Source organism: Nelusetta ayraudi, unplaced genomic scaffold (genome assembly GCF_046127955.1).
Source record: "Nelusetta ayraudi isolate G7.1 ecotype Tasmania unplaced genomic scaffold, CSIRO-AGI_Nayr_v1 ptg000135l, whole genome shotgun sequence".
NCBI lineage: Eukaryota > Metazoa > Chordata > Actinopteri > Tetraodontiformes > Monacanthidae > Nelusetta > Nelusetta ayraudi.
The window spans coordinates 20,067,690-20,090,316 of NW_027466185.1; the positions used below are offsets into that span (position 1 = coordinate 20,067,690).

At 43.9% G+C, this 22,627-nt stretch overlaps 2 protein-coding genes across 3 annotated transcripts in view; both read left to right on the forward strand.

Moving 5' to 3' along the window:
• Positions 1-14,332: 14,332 nt before the first annotated feature.
• sh3bgrl3 (SH3 domain binding glutamate-rich protein like 3) lies at positions 14,333-18,513 on the forward strand. The gene is made up of 3 exons (XM_076011263.1): positions 14,333-14,475; positions 16,178-16,345; positions 16,663-18,513. Exons 1-3 carry the CDS (start codon positions 14,431-14,433, stop codon positions 16,726-16,728), a joined length of 279 nt encoding a protein of 92 aa, XP_075867378.1. The 5' UTR covers positions 14,333-14,430; the 3' UTR covers positions 16,729-18,513.
• Positions 18,514-19,300: 787 nt separating this feature from the next.
• trappc9 (trafficking protein particle complex subunit 9) overlaps positions 19,301-22,627 on the forward strand; it is a 167,310-nt gene continuing 163,983 nt past the window's right edge. For both annotated transcript variants that reach the window (XM_076011176.1, XM_076011177.1), the window contains exons 1-2: positions 19,301-19,418; positions 20,525-21,120. In XM_076011176.1, coding sequence (XP_075867291.1) covers positions 20,537-21,120 — 584 coding nt within the window. In that variant the 5' untranslated portion in view covers positions 19,301-19,418; positions 20,525-20,536. The remainder of the gene's footprint in view (positions 19,419-20,524; positions 21,121-22,627) is intronic.

Here is a 22,627-nt window from a genome sequence, read left to right on the forward strand (position 1 = left end):
TTCATGTATTTTCCTTTTTTAAATAAACGTTTACCCCAACAGTTGGCATGGCAGTAAGACAAAGAGCCACGTTCAAGAGCTGAAATTATTTTTTTCATATCAGGGCCTCTGTAAAAATACACAAAGTTAACATTTAGTACTGTGTGTCGTGTTTTCCTGTTTTCCCAGAACCCGGGACCCCACGGGAACTCGCTACACTCGCAGCTGCTCTGCCTCGGCCGGGAATGGTGACGTCACGGAATTTTGAAAGCAGGCTGGCAACTCTTGATCCAAGAGGATTTTGCACCGTCTGCCCAGTCTGCAAAGCTTTGCAGTTTTTTTTTTTTGTTTGTTTTTTTTGCTGGGAGCCACTCACTCATTTTTTTTTTCTTTTCTGTCCTGTAACAGAGATTCTGGTGGAACAATGAAAAACAGTGGCCAAATGTATTTGCATTGATTGGTGTTGAAGTGCATGAACCGTAATTCTCGTAAAATCTCGCAGGACGAAATTTTGCTTTTTCTTTACATTTGTTTGCTGTCAAGAATGGTTGTTTTTCAAAAAAAAAATGTTCTGTCTTCTCCTCCGTCCAATCATGTCGCACCATTTTAACTTGAAGTGAACTGGTCCTGTGACCCCCGTACGTCACGTCCGGTGACGTGTAAATGCGACATTTTTTTACATTTTTGCGATGTACCTCGATATCGATTCGTCTGAAAAACCACCTCATGAGAGCATCAAAACCTTTTAGCCATATTGAAGTGTTTTTTTTTTGAAGTTTCTGTGTTTTTATTGCAATATTTAGGTTTTGAGCAATTGTAGGGGTAATGGAAACGCAGCTAATGTTGCATGTCTTGTCTTCATTCTCTCTCTCTCTCTCTCTCTCTTTTGTTTTGTACTCACCTTGCTCTCGTGTCCTGACTTCTCTTCTGCGTGCACACCTGTGTGATTAGTCTTCCATCCCTACCCTGATTGTCTCCACCTGTTACCCATTACCTTGTGTGTGTGTGTGTGTGTGTGTGTGTGTGTGATCTGTATTTCCCTTGGTCTCATGTTCACCTGGTTCAAAAGAATTGCGAGAATTTTTTTTCTTCTCCCCTCTACGCGAGTGTTTTTGAACCTGCTAGTGAAGTTTTGTTTTTCTTCTTTGACCTCCACAATGACAAGAGGTGCTCAAAGCGGCGGCCATTGGCTTCCAGACATCGATGTGTACGGCGAACTACTGCTTGGGTAACGTTTGTTACCTCGACACGTTTTTGATGCTACATTCATGAGGGTAACGCCCTCTGTTGGGAAAACATGGTACAACAGTACACAGTTTTATTGTAACTTGAAAGAGGTATCTAAATGTATAGTAGTACAAATTAAATATGTATCCAGGTTTGTTTGTTTTTTTTTATCCTGATGTGTGTTTACATTATTTTGACTGACTGTACTTACTCAACATTTTCCTCGCTCACTCAGTGGGCGTGTCTGAGCCAAGGGAGGGGGCGAAGCACAAGAGGTGGGGCTCCAAAGGTTGTTCTGGTTTACACACTGTGCTCAGCTGCGCCCTCTAGCGGTAAAAACAGTCCCTTATAGCCACTTCGCACGAGTACAATGTGATCCAAATGGGAGGAAACTTCCATAAAATCCCTGCAAACAGGCCTGACTGCTAAGGCGTCAAGAAACTTCTGGGAAACAAAGTCTTTAAAAATGACCAAAAAATGTTCAATCAAATTCAATCAGTGTCTTCGACCTCTTCCCAGCCCCCTTTAAAAGTGCTGCCTCCTGTTTAGTTCAGCAGTTCACTTGAAACTGACTGATGCAGCCCCTTCGTGCCAACACCTTCAGAAAGCCGCTTCACCCCACCACCTTCCTCTTTTTACCCCCTCCTTTGTTCTGCTCCAATCGATCTGTTGACAGCTCTGGGCGGTGACATGGAATTAGCCGCAAACACGCGAGACACGGAATGCCGGTTCAATTCTGCGCAACCACAAAAGCGCAGCGGCTTCGCTTCGGCTTCCGTGGACAAACAGTGACGAGAAAGTGTGTTCGTGTGTGTGTGTGTGTGTGTGTGGGGTGGTGATGGGGTGGGGGTTAGGAGATAGAATCGACTCTAATGTACGCAGGATTTGGCTGTAGCGGCTCCGGTAACTCCAGGTTGTTAGTTTCTCTCTTTCTTTCTTTCTTTCTTTCTTTCTTTCTTTTTTCTTTCGCAGAGCAAGTGCATATTCTCGGCCTCATTTGCATTCATGCGACACTGCGGCGGCCATAAAACTGACGTAGCTGCAAGCGTAGCGTAATGGCCCCTTTTTTCCAGCAATAATGTCCGAGCAGAGTATATTTATATGAAAGCCACAGAGTCTGCGGTTGTAAAAGGGCAAGAGTTACAGTGTGTGTGTGTGTGTGTGTGTGTGTGTGAGGGGGAGGGCTACTTTCCTGTTTCATTTGACTGCTGCTGCACATCATCAGTGAAGTGAAAGACAGCATTCTGGCATCTTTTACACTCCAATACACAAGGGAATAAATTCTCTCATAAGACCACCCTTTCCATCACATAAGCACACACTGTCCCCCTCTCTCTCTCTCTCTCTCTCTCTCACACACACACTCACGCACATAGTGACTCTCACATATTCACAGACACCACTATCCCTCTTGTAAAAAGAGCGAAAGGTGGGGGAGGGGCATAAATATTAGGCTCCGGAAAGTTGCTGAGAAGCGAAAAAGCCGCCGAGGCTGCTGATCCTGTTTGCTTGCTTTGAATTTTGTTTTATTTTTTATTTTCTCCCTGCAGATCTTCCTTTTCAGTCTCTGTCGCCGAGGGATGAGTGCTAAGTAGGGGCGGCGAGGAATGAGCCCGGCGACCGCGTCGCACAGCGCGTTCTTCTCCAAGTGAGCCGAAAAACTCCTCGTGAAACAATCAAACCACGGAAGGCGGATGTGAAATCAGGAGCGTTTGCCTCTCGTGCAGCCCGAGATGAGCTCGCTCCGTGACCCGCCGTGGCCAAGAACTTAACAAACGACCTGAGTCAATAACGTGATATCTTTTGGCCAATAATGAAATAACCGATTATGTTAATGGCTGGTTATACGTTACTGGCTTGCTTAACGTAATGATATACTAATATCACTTGATTTAAGTTTTATTTATTGGATATAACAAATACAATGCTCTCTCTCTCTCTCTCTCTCTCTCTCTCTCCCTCTCTCTCTCTCTCTATGTATATGTACCTCATGCTTGAATACATTTTTTTTGCTGTTCAGGATTTCTTAATTTCCCATATTTGACCACTAGGTGGCCAAAAAAGATGTTTTCATGATAGCCAGGCAGTGTGAGCATTCTGTTTCCCCATCGTGTATATATATATGACTGGGATTTTTCACCTCCTTGCATGTTTTCTCAATTCATGTCCAACACACAGTGATGTTTTTGTGCGTCGGGGCCTCGAGACCGACGTGGCTCTTCTATCATTTATTGCTTAAGAAGTGTTTTTTTTTTTTTTTTTCCTTTTCTTTCTCCTTATCCTCTTTTCCCTTTTCCCGGTGGAAAACAGGAAATTCATGACCTGTCACCTTTTCTTGCTGACTGCACAGGCCATCCGTCGCCCCGCCAAATGGTTCCGCGGCTACTTTGACTGGCTCGCAAAAAAAAAAAAAAAATAACACGACCCCTGCAAACACGAGCGGCATCCGAAAGTGAAGGCGATTCAATTTGTCCGTGGGTATTAGATCGCAAGCGCCGACGTTTTCTTCCGCCGGTTATGCTTAGATTATTCCCGCTCCCCCACCCTCAACAACCCCCCTACTTTTTGAAAAGCAGAGTGGGAAACGTTGTCCGTCTTCCCCCCCTCTGCGGAGATGTGTTTTGAGCGCTTCGTCTTGTCTGATGAAATTTCATCTCGTCGCCTGTCTCGATTTTTTTTTTTTTTCAGCGCTTTTGTGTGGTCAGTAAAAAAAAGAGGGGGGGGAAGGCAGGGGGGGGGTTCAAAGATAAACGGAGGAAGGGAAAGGTTACCTTCAGACTGGCGGCCGACTGGAGCGCACGTGTGAGGGAAAGGAAGGGAATGCCACCCCACAGACGCGGCTTTACTTCTTACGGCGTGCAGGATTTGAGTGATGCGATCGGGTTGTTTGCCCTCGGAAGGAGGACACGTGCGGAGATAACCGGGATCCAGTGGCGAGCCACGAATTTCACGCCTAGGTCTTCAGTGACGCTGCGCTCAATCAATACACCTGATTCTGTAGTTTACCCTCTTTCTCCTTCAGTCATCGGATCTCCAGGGTGAGTTAAGTCCGTCTGTCTGGTGTGTCGCAGACTCCAGGTCTGATTGGCTGTCACATCTGACTGTGTCCAATCACTTGCAGTGCACAGGAGCCTGCAATGTTGATTCTGAAGGCCTCAGGGCAGATTCCATAAATCCTGACACGAGGATTGGATAAAAACTCGACCCGTAATGTACAAACAATGGAAGCAGCACGACTAAGTGCATGGTATGACATGGAGAAAAATCCTATTATCATCCAAGACCAGTCAAAAGTTTGGACACATACTTCGCATGGATGACTCACTTTGGCCGTGAGTCTGTGTCTGGGGTCTCGGTCCCGCCTCCTCCATCCTGATAAAGATTTCCACCAAAAGGTCTTCGACCCAACCTCGTCGCGCTCCTTTCTTTTCTCTCCTGGCCCGTTCATTCGCAGAGTAATTCTCTCTGGCAGCACAAGGAGCTTCCTTCTCGAGCACGTTCGGGCACAATGAACTTGTTTTATTTTTTATTTTCTTTCTTTCTTTCTTTCTTTCTCTGTAACTTTTTCCCTCTCAGTCTCACTCTTCACACATCTTTCCCGCTGCCGTCGGTGAGACTTGCGGACTTCAAAAAAACACGCAGCCTTTCATGTTGAAAGAAAATCCAGCTCCTGGTTACCGAATTGACGAAACCATCGGCCGTCAAATGTTGAAATAGAAGGCAAATGACAGCCTCACATGTATTTTTAACCGTCCCGCTCTCATCCAGGGGCGAGGCTCCATCTTCGAATTCTCCTTCGCTGAACGAGAGAAACTTCTGTTTTGTGAGTTCTGTACGGCTTTTTGGAGGCAGACCCTTAAAATGAATTCATTAATTAAATGATTTATTATTGTAACTACATAGTCTTTACAGAGCTCGCTGGGGTAATATTTAAAATAAATAGGTTGTAATTGCAGAAAATTCTGCCAAATTTGACAGAATGTCATATATTTTAATCAAGTAAATGCAGAGAATTTGTTTTTGGGATTTTTCAAAAGGTGTTTTCGCAAAACATGCAATTATGATGGGTTTTTTTTGCAATTGTTAACAAGAAAGATCAGCTGAAGTAATTACTGCTCTTGCCGTGGATGTGTGAAAGGTCCTTGCTGAAACATCCACTTTTGACCTGAATGCAATTGAGCACGTGCAGAAGGGAAGCAGCTTTGGCGAGTTCCAACTTGGCAACGCAGGCAGCGAAACTGACGTCGAACTCGCCGACAGCTGAAAGATTCCACCGCTGGAAATGACTTCCAGTGGTGGAAGTATTTGTGCGGGTGCATCAAACAAAAACAGCCGATACTTGCAGTTATTTTGTGAGACCCACAAAAATGGTTCAAAGTGAAAAGTGCAGACGGCTGTTGGCATCTCAGTGTATTTCATCAGGCCCCGGGAGATTCAGCCTCTATTCCTGTCTCCTCGGTGTGTGTTTTAAGTCTCCTTGCTGCCTCCCCTGTGTTTGTCTGAGCCACTTTCTCTGCTCAGGTCTTTGTGGATAAGAAGGTCACAGAAGTCTCAGTTTTTATGCATGACTAAGAATACACAACAAAACTGTCCAACATCCTCTTTGTGATAAACTTTTTTTTTTTATGTTTGATAATATACCCAGCGCATAATACTTATTTTGCCTATGGATATTTGCACAGACAGCGGCCCTCATTATCAATGACAAGCGCAGAGTCCAGCTCAGGTGTGGAAATCGTCTCACACCAGAGGCTGTGTGATTCATTAGACGCGCATGTCTGGCCGAGAACCGCGCACAAAAGATGAATATACACCAGTCATTTAAATATCAGCTCTTACACAATCGCGATGGACAGTCGAGTTCATGTCAGTGGGCGGATTTAAGGTTACATAACAGGACAAGGGAAACCTTAACAAGAGCTGTCAAAGAATTGTGTTGTTTGGCAGCCGGGAAAGCTGCCACAGCGGCGATTGGAAGTGATAGAAAAGCCACAGCGTTAACTGTTTTATCAGAGCCGGTGGGTCTGGTGGGAGCCGGTGGGTCTTTGCACTTAAAGGAGACTCACAAAAACACCACTCAAGTCTTTATTTGGTGCAAATTACTTTTGCAATGCACAGCAGACGGACTTTGGCAAGAGTTTTGCTCAACGCTGCAGTGGATTGCAGCTTGGTCACCGGCCAGGGTGGTGACCGATGGGAGACCTTTTCTGCCTTTGCTGCCTGGCTGGCTGTGAAAAATGTGATGGGTTTTTCTGAAAGGTTTGTCCAATCGCTATCTTCTTGTTTTGAACTGTCTCCCCCCTCCCCCCCCCCCCCTCCCTCCTCTTTTCAAGTGTTCTGCGTGTGCTCCTTCTCGGATGGGGAATAATTTTTAATCCACGTGAGAAACATTCAGCACTTGTCTCCAAATTGATTGAAAATGGCCACTTGTCCTCTTGTCTGTCATCTGAACATTTCATGAAAGGCCATTGATTTTTTTTTTTTCTTTTTAATCTGAGGCCCATCCTTCTTCAGCTCCCCAAGGTAGACGATAAAAAAAAGTCGAAAGCACAACCATTGGTTTTGCTTGAAATGGCAGGAAAGCAGTGACATAGATGCGTTAAGACAACGGATTAATAAGCAAATTAATCATCTATTTGAAGAGAACAAACATCATTAACCAGGGGGGGATTAAAAAAGCTGAAAAGAGATAAAGGTTTACCTTTAGAGAGAAAGACATAAAATAATTTAAAAAAAGGAAAGTTAGTTGTTACTTATTCAATGGAAACTTTTCTGTGGACTCCTGAGAGTAATTGGGGATTTGTTTGCCTTTCTTTGCACTCTGGTTATGCAACTGATAACAACAATACTGAAGTTCCTGTACATTTCATTTTATTCATTTCTCTGACATTCACTTTTTTTGCTGGGATGAGGATTTACATTTGTCATTCAAGACAAACATTCACTTTGACCACATACATACAAAAAAAAGACGTCCATCAGGCAATACACGAACAGGTCGACAGAACACAGAAATCACAAAACACACATACACATACAACACACTGACCCCTTGTACAGAAACTCAGACAGATCCACGATAACAGGCTTGATCATTTTAAATATACAGACGCATGGAATTTATTACTGCACTTAGGTGTCGTAAAATTTAAATTCCAAGGTTCCTTAAAGTCAAAAATATATAAAGAAAACAATCCAGAAAGAGGGGGGAAAAAATGAACAAAGAGACAAATTCACACGTTAGAATTAGCCTTCATGGGTGGATAAGTGGACACGAACGCACCGTGAAAAGAATGAAACGCATCGCAAAACACCATATCAACGCATTAAAAGGTTGCACTGGCTTGACTCAAATTTTGCTGAATTGATTCCTTTGGGCCCCTGCAGTAGTTCAGAGCACGTTCTAGGATCATAACTTTTTATGTTGGCTGTGGTTATGACCTGTCTTGTGCAGCAATTTGCAATGAAATTAATTAGTCATTAAGCAGCTGCTCATCCCTCCCACCGCTCTCCTCAACTGACGAATGCGGCCTGGGACTCTTTGTTTTTGTGGATCGGCCCCCGCAGAACAGAGACTTTTCGCAACAAAAAAAATAAAAATAAAATAAAAAAAACCCAGCGAACGAGCGAGCGGCCAGTAAACGGAGTCTCGCCGTTAAGCAATTGGAGCAACTGAAGCAACCGAAGCTTGATGGATGGCTTGAACAACGAGTCATTAATTAAAGTTCTTGTAAATTAATCTTGTGTTGACTGATTAAACGAGGGACTAATGGTCTCAGTTCAAGAATAATGAAGCACGGGCTTGGAACATTCATTCATTTATTTATTTATTCATCTATTTATCCCAAACCTTTCAAGCTTGGCATCCGGTCTTGCTCACAACACTGTGTTAAAAAAACAAAAAGAAGAAGAAGAAGAAGAAGAAGAAGAAGAAAAAAAGTTTTCTGACTGGGTGCTCCCGGCTAGAGATGTAAACCAAACTGCCCTCATCCTCAGACTCTGAGGGACCAGCGGCTTAATTTAGCGTCACTGATATCTTAAACACAACCGTTGCGCAAATTAAGCGAACAAGTGCACATTTAAATGCAGCCGTCCTGGTCGGATGCTGACTTTGCTCGAGGCTTTTTCTCGCCGCGACCAGATGGTTCTGCCTTTTTCTGCAGCTACACACGACTCCGCGCGGAGAGCCGAAACGCGAGCGGAGCTGCGAAGCTGCGAAGCTGCTGATCTGACTTGCAAATGACGTGAGTGGCGAGAGCGATTGCCCTCCAGTCCCAACCGGCAGTTTGAGATGGCGGCAGAGTTCGGAGGGTGTTTTCGCACCAGTGTTGCCAGGTGTACGATAATGATCAGATTCGTAATTGCAATAATGCCAAACCTAGGGTAATTTGACAATTTTGTTGTCAGTCTGCTACAGTCTGCATAATTGACTGAATGTTTAGCTGAACAAGATGCTCACAGGTGTTGACAGGTGTGTGATAATTTCAATCAAAATATGATCACTCAGAGTTTCTGGTCGCATATTCCTACATTTCCCACCTGGCAACGCCTGGAATTGACACTATAGAGGGCAACAACAAACAAAACATTAGCTTTCACATCTATGTGTGTGTGAATGTTTAAACCAAACCAAAAATCTGAACCAAAAAACAACAATCTAAGCGTTGCGGCCATCAAATTTCCATGTTTCGAATTTGTGACATATGGAATTTTCTTAAACTGGAATCAGCACACAACAGGTGAGTTAAGGAGGAGCGTGCTGGCAAGCTCGCTCCCCCTTTTTTCTTACTGAATTCTAGTTGAGTTAAATAAAAAACATAATACTCGCCAATTTTGGAAATGAAATACTACAAATCCACTGTTTGTTTCACTATTGTGCAAAATGAGCAGCTCTTTCTTTCTCTTTGAAGAGCCCAGTTGCACCAAAGTCATTATTTTATTTTTCTTGTCTATATGTTCTGATAGCCTCCACAGTCCTCCTTCTGCTAGTCTCCTGGTTAGCTCAGAGGATAGACTGCGGATTTGGGCTACGAGGCTGAGGTCACCACCAAGTAAAATTCTTCTTTTTTTTTTCTTTTCAATGTTATTTTATTTATTTATTTATTTATTTATTCATTCATTCATCCATTCATCTTCTATACCCGCTTATTCCTATTCAGGGTCACGGGGGTCTGCTGGAGCCTATCCCAGCTGTCTTAGGGCGAAGGCAGGGTGACACCCTGGACAAGTCGCCAGTTCATTGCAGTTATTTATTTATTTATTTATTTATTTATTTATCTATTTAGAAGAAACTAGAGAAGAAGAAGTGTGAAAGAGTGACTTCATCTGGGCAGATAGCTCAGTCTGCTGGAAGCTAGGCCGAGGTGCATGAAGTTGTTGGGTCTATTCCCCTCTTACACCTATGTCTTTAACTCCCAGAGTCAACTTTACACCGACATCACAAGATATTAATCGCCTTTCGATTGTTTTTGGCTACGAGCGGACCTGGTGGCTCTGATTTCTTTCTTTCTTTCTTTCTTTCTTTCTTTTCGAAGTAGCGCTACATCCAGACAGGTGCCAATGTCCCGCTGGTTGTTGTGGGCTGGTGGGCTCATAGATGGAGGAATGACAGTTTTGAGTCCCTCGTACGATCATTTCCCACCTGGCAACACTGATGTACACCGTCAACTATCTGCAGCTTTTTTATTTTCTTCTCCTTCATCTTCTTCTTCTTCTTCTTCTTTTATACTTACATTGAGTGCTTCTTTTCCTATTTTGGTTGATTTTTGAGACACCAATCACTCTGCAGCGTATCCCAGCAGTTGAACTGGGTTAAAATAAGAACACCAAATGGAGAAGAAGGGGGGGCAGTCTGTGTCGCCCTCATGTGGTTAGGTACGAAATAACAAGTCTTGCTCTGCTATGTGTCTAAAGCAAACAGGTAAGTGGAGCTTGCCGGCAAGCTAGCTCCTTCTTATTAAATTCTAGTTTAATGAAACAAAAACCATACTATTGCCGAATTTTGGAAATGAAACTCTATAAATCCACTGCTTGTTTAACTTTTGTGCATTGTGAGCATTTATTTCACCCTGCAGCTGCAGTTTTTTTGAAGAGCCTAATGGCACCAAAGTCACTGTGTTTTATTTTTTTTCTTGTCTGTATGTTCCAGTACTTTCTCGTCCTCTGGTTAGCTCAGAGGGATAACAGGTCACTCTGGTGTCGGAGGCCAAGGGCACCACAAGGTGAAAATGAACCCTTTTTTGGTTAAAGAAATGAGAGACGAAGAATTGTGAGAAAATAAAGCATTACTTCTACAGGACAGATAGCTCAGTCTGCTGGATGCTTGACTGTGGTGCATGAGGTTGTTGGTTTAATTCCACTCTGACACCTTTGCTTTCAACTCCCCAGAGTCAACTTTAAGATATCAAACAGCCCTTTTTATTTTGAAGTAGTGCTACATCCCCACATACGTATGTGATATATTTTTGAGTCTGGTACTAAAATGTCCCACCTGGCAACACTGTTTTGCACCTTCAAGTGTCTGCATTTTTTTTTCTCTCTCTCTTTCTTCTTCTTTTTTTTTTTTTTTTTTTTGACATACACCAATTGCATGTTTACCTATTTGGCTCATTTTTGAGATGACGTTCACTCTTGAGTATACCCGTAGTTGTCAGAACTGGGCCAAAACAAGAACAACAAACGGAGTAAAAGGAAACAAAAGGCGGTCTGTGTCGCCCTCGTGTGGTTATATAAGAAATACAATTTATTGCTCTGTTTCGTATCTGAAGGTATAACGTTTGCGTAAGGAGCTGATTCATTCTTTAAAAAAAAAAAAAAGTCTTTCGCGCGCGCGCGCGCACACACACACACACACACACACACACACACACACACACACACACACACACACACACACACACGTTTTGTTTCGTTTTTAAGGTTAATTCCCTGACCAGTCTTTGCCTCCATCAACTGCTCAACTTAAAATCATCTCACAGGTCGAAGAGACTATTTATAGGCACTCTCTGAACCTATCCAAGGCAGCAAACCCAACCCCCCCTTGTAAATTCTGAATTCTGAGTACACAGACTCCAGCTGTGACTGTGTTTGCCCTGGCTGTAACCCTTGTGTTTGCACTTCTTTTCTTATCTGTTTCATTCATCTACGAAACTGGTTCTTCGTTATTGCCCTCTTAATCTGATGTAGTATATATCCATTCATTCAGGCTAGCATTCAGTTGATGTCCATAGTATGAATTATTCATTGAAACAAAGAAATTATGTTTTAGTCAATGAAATGACAAAATATACACTGAAAATTCCAGAAGTTCTGATTTTTTTTTTTTTTTTTTGAAAATCAGCAGATCTTTTAGCCCAAGGGATGTAAAAGTTCCAAGAAGCAATTTATCCCTTACTAAGGAGTCAGTTGGATGTGGCTCTAAAAACTGCCCCAGTTTTGAGCTCCTATTCTTCAAATCAACTTGGCTGCTGACTCACCCGGTCCTGTGTCAGCGTACGAAGCTGTGCACCATTTTTGCGGTGCAGTTTGGCCTCATATATATCTCTTGATCCATCTTGGACAGCCTCCTGATTTTGTCACCTGTCAAATTCTAGTGGCTTTTGGGGGCAGATTACAGCAGCATCTCTGTGGTTTCCTAACAAATCAAAACAGCTGGCAGACAGATGCATAAATGTGTGGGATTTCAGGATTGAAAATGTAGCGCTTGTGGAGATCCAGCTGCAACACAGTGTTAATACAATCCTCACTCCAAGTGCACTACTGATTAGATAGTACACACAACTGCATATTAATGATAACAAAATACTTAACTCAGTAACTCGAAAACCTCAGTAGGCCTCTGCTAAAAGTTTCCTGTTAAAACCTGCCAACTAAAACACTTGCTTGGCCTTTCTTAAACTGGTGAAAATATCGATGCAAACACAGGAAGGGGGACAAAGCAGGGACAAAGTAAAGTACTCAGGATTTCAATCAACGTGTTGTTCACATGACACTGAGTTGGGAGACAAACTGGTCATCTGCTTCTCATTCTGGCCGCTCTCGTCCAGGGGAAACTATGACAGATCATCTGTTTCCACTCCTTCCTGTTTCACCCACTCCTGCCTGACCTTCAGCAACACACCCACAAACATATCTGCTTTGGTTTCCCTCTTTGCTTTGTTTTTTCCCCCCCATTTATTGTACCCTAAGCAGAATCAGGAGGTGAGGGGGACAAATATTCTGTTGGCCAACCAAAAAAAAAAAATCCATCTGCTGTTTTTCTCTTCAATCTCTCTGGATCAACCTGTCCCCGTTTTAAACTCTCTTCCTTTTTCAACAGCCACTGTCTATGATCATGGATGGTCATGGTGCTACATTCTCTACCACAACTTTAACCGTAAATTTGACTGTATATCCCTCCCTGTAATTTTAAAACACTGTTATCCACCTCCTATATATCTCTCAGCACTCCTACTCCATCGTGATGTGGGACCCTCGGCCTCGTCTTCTCTGCTTTCCTCAAAATCCGACACCATCTGTCCTTGCACATTTATCCCTGTGACACCAAAACCCAGCTACCAGCTCCGCAAAGAGCGTTATGCTAATATTTCTAAATGCAAATTATCCATCTGACACGTGTTTGACTGATTTATGATTTAAGTCACTTGCACACACCTCAGTATCACTGACCACTTTTACTTTTTTTCCCCTTATAACATACTGATGATGATGATGATGATGATGATGATGATGATGATGCGTTTGCTGATACTTACCACTGAAATGAACTAAGTATGCAAAGCGGTGGTCTAATTCTCAACTTTGAATTGCAAGTTTGTGCTGAAGCACAAGTCACTTCCAATGCATTATCACTCAAACAGTAACCCTGCAGTGCAGGTGGGCTCAACCAGACGATCAAAATCGTCTGATTGACTGCAGGGAGATTCACAGTCGATCGCGTGTGTCTAAAAATAGATGGGTTTTTTTTATCCATCGTCCTCTTCCTGCATCTCTATCTGCCTCTCATTAAAAGATCTCTCCAACCATCACGGCTGTTGGTGCTCCATCGCTGATGGACCACACCAATGGGCTCGTCACAGTTTGCAGACTTTGCAACTTCCCGCCAAATGCAGACAGAACCACAAAGGAGCAGCAAATTTGTCAAGCAGCTTGACAGTGCACAGTATGACCAGCGAGTTCATGAGTTGTTTTTTTTTGCAAAATTCCTTACTGTTCATTCTTTAACATGACTCCAGCTATGTGAGTTACCACTTTGGTGGAGGTGTTGAAGCGATTGAGATTGCTCCTATTGTAACATCTCTGTTTAACCCGGACAGCTGTGTTGCTGAGAATGAGATGCCATATGGGCGTGGCTGTGTGTGCGTTTGCTCAGATGCTGTGCACCTGTGCTACGGAGGGCTGAACCTGACCGAAGGATCGCCGGAGTGGGGAGGAAATAAAGACGCTGGCCGACCTGCATTTGCTAGGTGGCTGTAGACGGCTGAGCTCGTGTGCTTGTGGACTTCGTAACACTTTGTATAATCAAACTTGTAATTTGGTTGAGGCACTAGTTTTTTTGGTTGAGTAAGCAAAAGGAACTTTAGTTAATGGCACAGACTTTAGACATTTTGTTAGCCTCACTAGAAATGGATGCCGTTTTGTTCTGGATTTCCTTTTGGTTAGTTAGGGTAATTTATAATTAGGTTTTTGGTTTCTCTTTTGTTTGGGTCAGCTGCTTTAAACTTCTAGGAAGTCTATTTTTGTTCTTTCTTCTCCCCCTTTTTGATTAGCACCCATTAAGCTCCTTGACCATCTCAACCTTCGTTAATGTCCACCAATTTATTTTTGGAAGAATTTACTTCACTTTCCCCTCTCAAGCTGGTTGTAACAGTGGAAAAACAGTAGCAAAGTTATTATTATTGTCTAGATAAATTACACATTGACTTGGTCCAGAAAAATAACACGAAAATAAATAAATAAATAAATAAATAAATAAATCATGGAAAAACAATTTGCCCATCCTCAGAGCTACAAGTTAAACGTTTCCATTGTACTTTATCAGCCTCACGGGTACCCTCTGGATGAAATGCTTTTATTTTGACAAGCAGTCTCGGCAAACTTCCTGCCTTTTTATCCGGCAGAGGTGAGCTCAGCTCAGCGACAGCAGCAGCAGCAGCAGCAGCCAACGGAGGAAGGTGCACTACTCGCGGGCGGAACACACGAAGCGAGGGGGAAGGACCTGCAGCAATGGGGATTAAACTGTACTACACGACCGTCACCGGCTCCCGGACGGTGAGCTGCCTTCTTTCAACCGCCGCATTTCCGGTTTTGCTTGAGATTTTCCAAGCTCTGCGCTCTCGCACTTGCAGTCAACGCTTGTGTTGAGACAGACAGACACACCCCAGCGCCCTATCAGTAGTGGCTTTCTCTTGACTAACGGTCCGCTGGGCCTCTGCTGCTCCCCGACGCCCATTGATATCGATACCGTGGCGTCGGCGACGTCAACAGGTCACCGGTCCGTCGAAAGGAAAACGCCGTTCGCATGAAATACCGCATGGTGTGCGTTTGTTACATGTAGAAGTTGCAAGGACGAGACAACGATGCTCGCTAGTTTCTCGTTTGCCTGCTTTGGCAGGGCGGATGTGGGCTCCGGTGTACAGTGTGTTGCTAGCAAGTCTTTTAAAAACGGCGTTGGTCTCCCCACCCGATGATGATTAGAAAACGCGACACTATAGAAGTGTCATTTAAGTCCTGGAGTGGTTAAGTGCACGGTCTACCACCTTGCGCACCCATTTCAAGTTATAGTCCGCTGCCCCGAACTTCATTCAAAAACCGAGCAATTTTAGCGCACACGACGGGAAGAAAAAGCGCTTAGTAAACGTGCCAAACAGCCGGTGAGCCGCTTTCTGCAAAGGGCAAACCCAATTGCTTGTATTTGTGCGCAAATGGCGCGTGGAAATCAGCCACCTGACCCCCACGCTGGACGCAACTATCGCTCCCTGGTAATCGCAACATGTGTCGAATTGGCCAGCAAAGTGAGCGCAGTCTTGCAGGGAAGTTGCACAATACGTGTAACCGCTCTGAAAAGAATAGTTCAACACGGGCCGTGACAGGAAGTAGAAGGCGCATCACTTCTCGGGATCGTTGTTGTAGCGAGCGATAAACACAAAGCAGTGGGACAAACATCTGGTCCCAATTTGCTGCGTTGAATTCATGTAGTTAAAAAAAAAAAAAAAAAAAGCTTTGTGACGTGTTTGTTATCTCTTAACCCTTTCGTGTTCGCTGACAGTTGAACCTGCAAGCTTTTAAAGTCGGACAAAGAGTTGGATCGGGTGTTTCTGCCTCACCGGCTGCTCGACTTCACTGTTGTGTTTCAGTGCTCTTGTGTCTATTTGTATGTCACACAGGTTACTGCAGAACAGTCCACCTTCTTGTCTTTATAATCATGTTATCAACGTAAATGTGTACCAGAACCAGAGGTTACAGGGTTTTGTTTTTTTTTTTTTACTGTGTGACATCAGAGTTGATTGAGACTCAACTCAAAACAAAGTAGCTCACTGCGAATGACTGTTTAAAGACATACAAAAGAATTTGCTTTCGGGGCGAGGTTGAGGGTGTTCCTAGTTTCATGCGTTTGTTTAAATAGTGCGGTCAACTTCATGGCTGTGCATGGGTCTTTTTTTTTTTTTTAATTCTTCCTCTTTTAAAATGAATAGAAAGAGGAACGACTGCAACTATTGCGTTTCCTGTGTTTGTTAATAATCAGCCAGGAGCCACATAAAGTGTCCACACAAGCAAAACAAGCGCACAAACTTAATATTTTTCTCATTCTTGTTTCTACTTATCAGTGACAAAATCACAATCACAATGTTAAAGAACATCGAAAGCTAAGAAAATGTGTATTTCACCTTTCTTTTCTTTTCTTTTTTTAAAGAACAAGCAGTTTTGGGCTCGCCGGAAACGTTGCAAATGATGCTGGTCTCTGTCTTCCCAGGTGAAGTCCCAACAGGCTGAAATGATGCGGATCCTCGACAGCAAAAGCATCGAGTACAAGCTTGTCGACATCTCACAGGGCGAGGAGGTCCGTGACGAAATGAGAAACAAGTCTGGGAACCCAACAGCGGTCCCGCCCCAGCTTTTCAACGAGGACCAGTACTGTGGGGTGAGAATTGGAAAGAATTTTTTTTAAATTAAAGTTCATAGGAACGCGGAAACTTCCACCTTCCCCTCTTTTGCTAGCGCTGCTTTTTTCAAAATGTGTGCTAAGACAGACCGTTCAGTAGTACTGCCCTTTGTGATGTCACGGAGGGCACTGAGGCCTCTCCTCCTCCTTGCACTCTTTCCCCCATCAGGATAGAACTGATTGGCGGGTGGGGAACAAGCCAAAAGAAAAATAATCCTGATAAGTTTAAATGTCGTGCATTAACCAAACCCTGATCTGTCAGTTAACACTTCCACTTGAATGCTTCTCTCTTGCAGAACTACGAAATGTTTTCCGAGGCGGTGGAGTCGGACTCGGTGGAGCAGTTCCTGAAGCTGGCGTGAGGAGGCCCGGGGTTCAGCATTCTAGCCGCTTCCCCGCCCCTCCATCTATCCACCCACTTAGCACTCCCCTGCTGCGGCCCTAATCGAGGCCCTTAATCTAATCTCTCCCTCTCCCTCTCTCTCTGTCTCTCTCTCTCTCTCGCTCTCTCTGCACCGCCGGCAGCATCCACTCGCGCCCAATGCCATGATGAAGAATGCCAAATGTCTCACACTCGACTAAACGGAAGACACCCCCCCCTCCTCCAACCCAACCCAACCCAACCCCACCACCAAGCTCCAAATCACGTCTTTATCTCTTTGATTTGAACGCGCTTTACTCTGCACTTCCCTTTGATTTCTCTCCCTGTCCAACTGACAAGCGCTCCTAAATTCTTCTCGTCCAGCGGGAACCAGCGGGCTGTGCTAATGTGCTCTAATCGGGCGCGGTCGAACCCCCGAATCTTCCAGATCCGCCGCTTACCAGATGCGCGGTCGTCACTCGGTCTTAACTTCATTTTTTGTTGTCGTGCTTTTTTTTTTCTTTTTGTATGCAGCCTTCAAGCTCCCACGTCGCGCTCCGCTGCACAATACTTGTACTCATAAAAAGCACACCAAAGTAGCAAGGACCGTCGTGTCCTTAAACCTGATTAATGAGGAATTCTCGCAGCTGAAGGAAACCTGGGCGGGTGGGAGAGTCTCTTTTGAAGACGGGGGAAACTGCTCTGCCGCTCTGCTCGAGGGGAAATCGATTGCATACCAAAATATAAAGGAGATATTTTCAAAAAAATGTCCAAACTTTCCAAAATTGTGCCAGGTTTTTGCACCGGCACTTGACTTCCCCACTCAAATCTAACCTTCAAATATTGCACAGTCATGTACAATACGAAACCAAAAATCTCTTTAGATCTGTTCTATTGATCCTCTGTCAGTGGGCCAAAGAAATCAAGCAAATCTCAGTCAGGCCAGGCAGATGCTCTTCTAATGCTCAGTTTGGTGCCAACATGCATCTCGCAGATGGATCTTCACTGTAATACTCACATTTCACTGTCATCCCCTGCTTTTACAGCACAACTCGAAGCCCCGCCCTCTGTTTTCGTAGACCGAACAGTCTGAAATTCTTGAGCGTTTCCACAGCAGCGGAAGACGATCGGACCAACATGATGTGAAACCCTTTCAACCACGTAGCTTTTCCTTTCCCCCTGTGTCTTTAATGTCACAGTTCTCTCAGACTGCTTTGGGCACGAGGATGCAGTAATGTGACTATGCACTGAAACCCTTCTGATCACAGAAACGCAGGTTTAGCTGAACACTCACTGAGTCTTAACTGCCCTATGGGAACACATCGCCACATGAAGGCTTTGCATTTTTTTTGTGCTCTTAGACATGTGAATACATTCCGTTAAATGATCAAGTTACACTTGTTTTCTTTTATTTCGTTCTTTCCTTTTTTTTAATCCTAGCTTATTTTCTCTGACTTGCAGTACTTTTCAAGTGCCCCCTGCTTTGAGGAATGTATTGTCCCTCTTTGAGATTTTCTTCACAGTCCTCACACAATGTTTGTGCACTGTTTTGTAAGTCAATGGTTGTTGACGTTTGCCTGCTATTGATGTATATTCACTTTCACCCATATTTTAGACATTCCATGTCTCTCCTCTCCTCTCTCCTGCTTTACTTTTGGACCAATTCCTCTTGGCAAAGAAAAAAAAAAAACAATAATAGGGAATAAAATGACTGTTGTCTTCCAAGAAGATTGTGAAAAGTGATTATATGGGTGAAAAATGAAAAAATAAAATGAAGTTGAATCTACTTGTCCCAGAGTTATCATTCATCTTTCTCAGAACTGACTAAAAATAAGATTCCAAGTTAACGGCATGAAAAGGATGAGTGTTTCCAGACTGAACTAGATGTTGTACAGGAAGTTAGGTTTAAAGAAGCAATGACTGAATACTGAAGTATCCATCGATGGAATCTGTCAAATTTCTTTCTTTCTTTCTTTCTTTTTCTTACCAAGCAGCATCCAAGTAAATGTTTGGAAAATACAGTGCATCTTATTTAGTAAGCCTACACATTATTTAATTTGTTAGGCTTCATACACAAAACGTGAGTGAAAAGTAAATGTCTTACTGTATTTATGTTACTACAGAATGACCAGTGATTTTATGGTCTTATAGCGTTTGTTCATCTCGGTTAAAAACAAAATAAAGGGGAAATAAACAATTCTATCATCTCCTTTTCTGTTTAGGAAGCACCATCAGAATGCAGTCCCGGCATACATCTGGCATTTTAAGCAGCTGTCAATCGAACAGTAATCACAGTAATGATAATCAGGTGTGAAAACAGTTCGCTTGCTACTACGGAAGCCTAACAGCCATTCACTTCTCGTCGTGGGGAAGTTTGACATATGAAATCGAACAATTCCGACAACACAAACCAGCTCAGACACCTCAAACAATGTAAAAGTAAGTGCGATAGTTTAATAAGCCGTTAAAACACGAAGAGTTTATCTTTATAGCACCAAACAGGTTTGTATTTTTATTTATTTATTTATTTATTTATTTATTTATTTTTTACCGGCTTCCGCATATGTCATCCGCTTGTCACGAGTATTTTATTTTGTTATCTGACAACCGGAAGTTTCACCGCGGCGATAAAGTGTCACTTGATGGTGATACGAAAGGGGAAGCTGTGAGATTTGACAGGTTACTGCAAAGGTAACGTGAGCTTTCGTTTTATTTGTGGACATCAGTATGCAGTTGCGAAAAGACCTTTGCGTATTACTTCTGCGGTTGCGCTGAAAATGTTGTCCCAGGAACAACTATAATGGTGCTTTAGTCCCGTTAAGACCAATAAACATGTAGCTGTGCGGTGCTAGTTAGCGAGCACAAGTACACTAAATCATTGCTCCGTGTCCGCTCTCCTTTATGTTATTACCAACGTGGCAAGTCACAGACTAATAACGCAAGGTGCCTGCTGTTGTATTATTTAACGCGTTTCTGTTTAATACTCTCCCCCTCCGCAATAAGACCTTTATCACCGGTTAGCTGACGCTGCTTGTTGTTTCTGTTAGCAACAACAGCTGTTGGTGGTGCCTCCATATCCAACGCCACCATGCAGTTGAAAACACTTGAATTCTACCAAACATTTAGGGTGTATAATCACAAATTTCGACCTTGTTCTCCGCAGCAGTATTTTCATTCGTTGTCTGTAGACGTCACCATATAATCCAGCGTGACAGTGCCCACAAACGCACACTTCCGGTCATTCGTCACGGACTTGGTGTAGTTTAAAAGATGTACAATGACAAAACCTTTCAATCATTGAGTTCAACCGTAATACAATTAATGTTACTTTCTCGCTGTGTTAAAGGCCCTGTGTGTGATACTGTGTAGCATTTGAATGTGATGAAACCATATTGCTTGTGTCAGATTAGGTTCTAATTCTACTGTTGCATAGAAGAAGCTGAGTTTGACTTGTTGGGGGGAGGTTGCAATGCCATACACTGGCCATGCCATTCAGGGCCTTCCAAGCAAGCACTTTTCTAAGCTTAAGGTCTTGCTCGGTTGAGTTGACCCATGAACCAAAGCGCTTGAAGTGCCTGACTTCCTTCAGCACAGTGTCTCCCAATGTGGTCACAGGTGGATGCTCTGGAATAATGTTACAAGTGATGAGCTCAGTGTTCTTGGCATTTAGCCCAAGGCCGTCCTCGGAACATTCCGTCTCCACTCTGTTCAGATACAATAAACCAAATCGATGGAGAACGAAGTCACGATGCAATTTTAACTCATGCTCGTTCCTTCCCTTCCCTCTCCGAACGAAGATCTGCGTCAGAATGAGCGTCCCGGACTACTTGCAGTGCGCCGAGGACCACCAGACGGTGCTGGTGGTGGTCCGGCCCGTGGGCATCGTGCCCGAGGACCAGTTCTTCAAGATCTACAAGCGCATCGCCAGCGTGAACCAGGTGAACATCCGCGACTCGCACCGCCTCCTCTACATCCGCTACCGGCACCACTACCTGCCCGAGAACAACGAGTGGGGCGACTTCCAGACGCACCGCAAGGTGGTGGGCCTGGTGGCCGTCACCACCTGCGGACAGGCCAAGGAGTGGCCCCAGACGGCCGAGCGCTTCCACGGCCAGAAGGAGGTGTACGGCTCCACACTGTACGACTCGCGCCTGCTGGTGTTTGGGCTGAGGGGCGACATCGCTGAGCAGCAGCGGACGGACGTGGCCTTCTACCCCAGCTTTGACGACTGCCCCGACGTGGAGCGGAGGGTGGAGGACTTTGTGGAGTCCATATTCATAGTGCTGGAGTCCAAGAGGCTGGACCGGGCCACCGACAAGTCGGGCGACAAGATCCCGCTGCTCTGCGTGCCCTTCGAGAAGAAGGACTTTGTGGGTTTGGACACAGACAGCAGGTGAGGTTTTTTTCTCGTCCCTTCGGCTCGGCTGTGATGTTTCAGTCTGATTCATGGTGTATTTTTAAAAAAACAAACAGAAACAAAGTAGCTGCGTTTCCATTACCCCTAGAATAATGCCAAACCTAAATATCGCAATGAAAACTGAGCTAAAATGCTTTTTATTAATCAATTAACCACTCCTGATTTCATTAAAACATATCAAGCCACTCTGACTTTTCTGCTCTTTTTAACGTCCTATTAACATAGTGCAATTTTAACAGTGAATGGGAGTTGGAATGATGCACAGTTGTATGTTTCCATTTACCCGCAGGATTGTGCAAATCCTAAAAATTGCAATAGAAAACTGGTCATGGAAACACCTAAACTTCGAAAAACTTTGCAAATATGGCTAAAAGGTTTTTTACGCTGTCGTGAGGTGGTTTTTCCAGACGTATTGAAGTAGAGGTATATTGCAAAAGTATCAAGGAAAGACATTTTTCTGCATTTACATGTCAGGGGACGGCTAATGCGCTTCACACCATTTGATGGAAACACCTGCAAATCACAATTGTAATTTTAGAAATATCGCTTTTATTTTGCGGAAAAAACTTTAATGGAAACGCAGCTAATGTTTGTGTGCCGACTTCGCCTTTTCGGCCTTCACGCCCCTCTCTTAAAAAAATCTATTTTTCTTTGTTCATTTTGCCCCATGCACTTTGCTTTACCTGTGTCTCTTCTTTTCTTTCTCCAAACTGTCCCGTGAGTTTATTGTTGGGTGCCAAAAGGTGAGACAGTAGCTCTGGAGCAGCGTTTCTCAACTGGTGGGTCGCCACCCAAAAGTGGGTTGCGGAGCTGTTTTGACTGGGTCGCAGCTTCGTGGGCAGCTTTTTTTAAATAATGAATATTTACATAGAGACATTGAGAAAAAAGAGAAAAAGTTGGGCATTCATTTTGCAGGACTCGCAATTTAATGAAATATTTTATTTATAAGACACGAAAGAACGTTTTTTTTTGCGATTTTTGTGTAATAAATTTGGGTCATGACTTCATGATCAGGAAAATGGGTCCCGAGACTCCACCAGTTGAGAACCACTGCTCTAGAGAACCCACATCAGCTGTAGCCCTGCCCTGAGCCAAAACACCAACATTTTCCTCAAAACCTGAACTTCTCGCCGGTCCTCTGTTAGTTTGGCTGTGATTCCGCCTCCCATTAATGAAAAGCTCTGTCGGTATAGGAAGATATTTAATCTCTAGGTTAAAAAAAAGCAACAGAAACGCTCGTAGTTTGTTTCTGCGAGGCCAAAGTGACGCTGCTGCTTTAAGCTCCCCACATGGTGTCGACAGTTGGTACTGAAGCTTCACACTTTGCCTTCTGCGTTCCCACACTTGTTGGGTCCATCCAGTGGGTTGTTCCAGGATTAAACCTGCGTGTTTGTATGTGTTTGCCTCGGTCCGTCTGGCTGCCTTCCTCTTTGTCCTGCTTCCTTGTAGAGATGCCTTATAAAAAGGTCTCGTACGTGGGTTT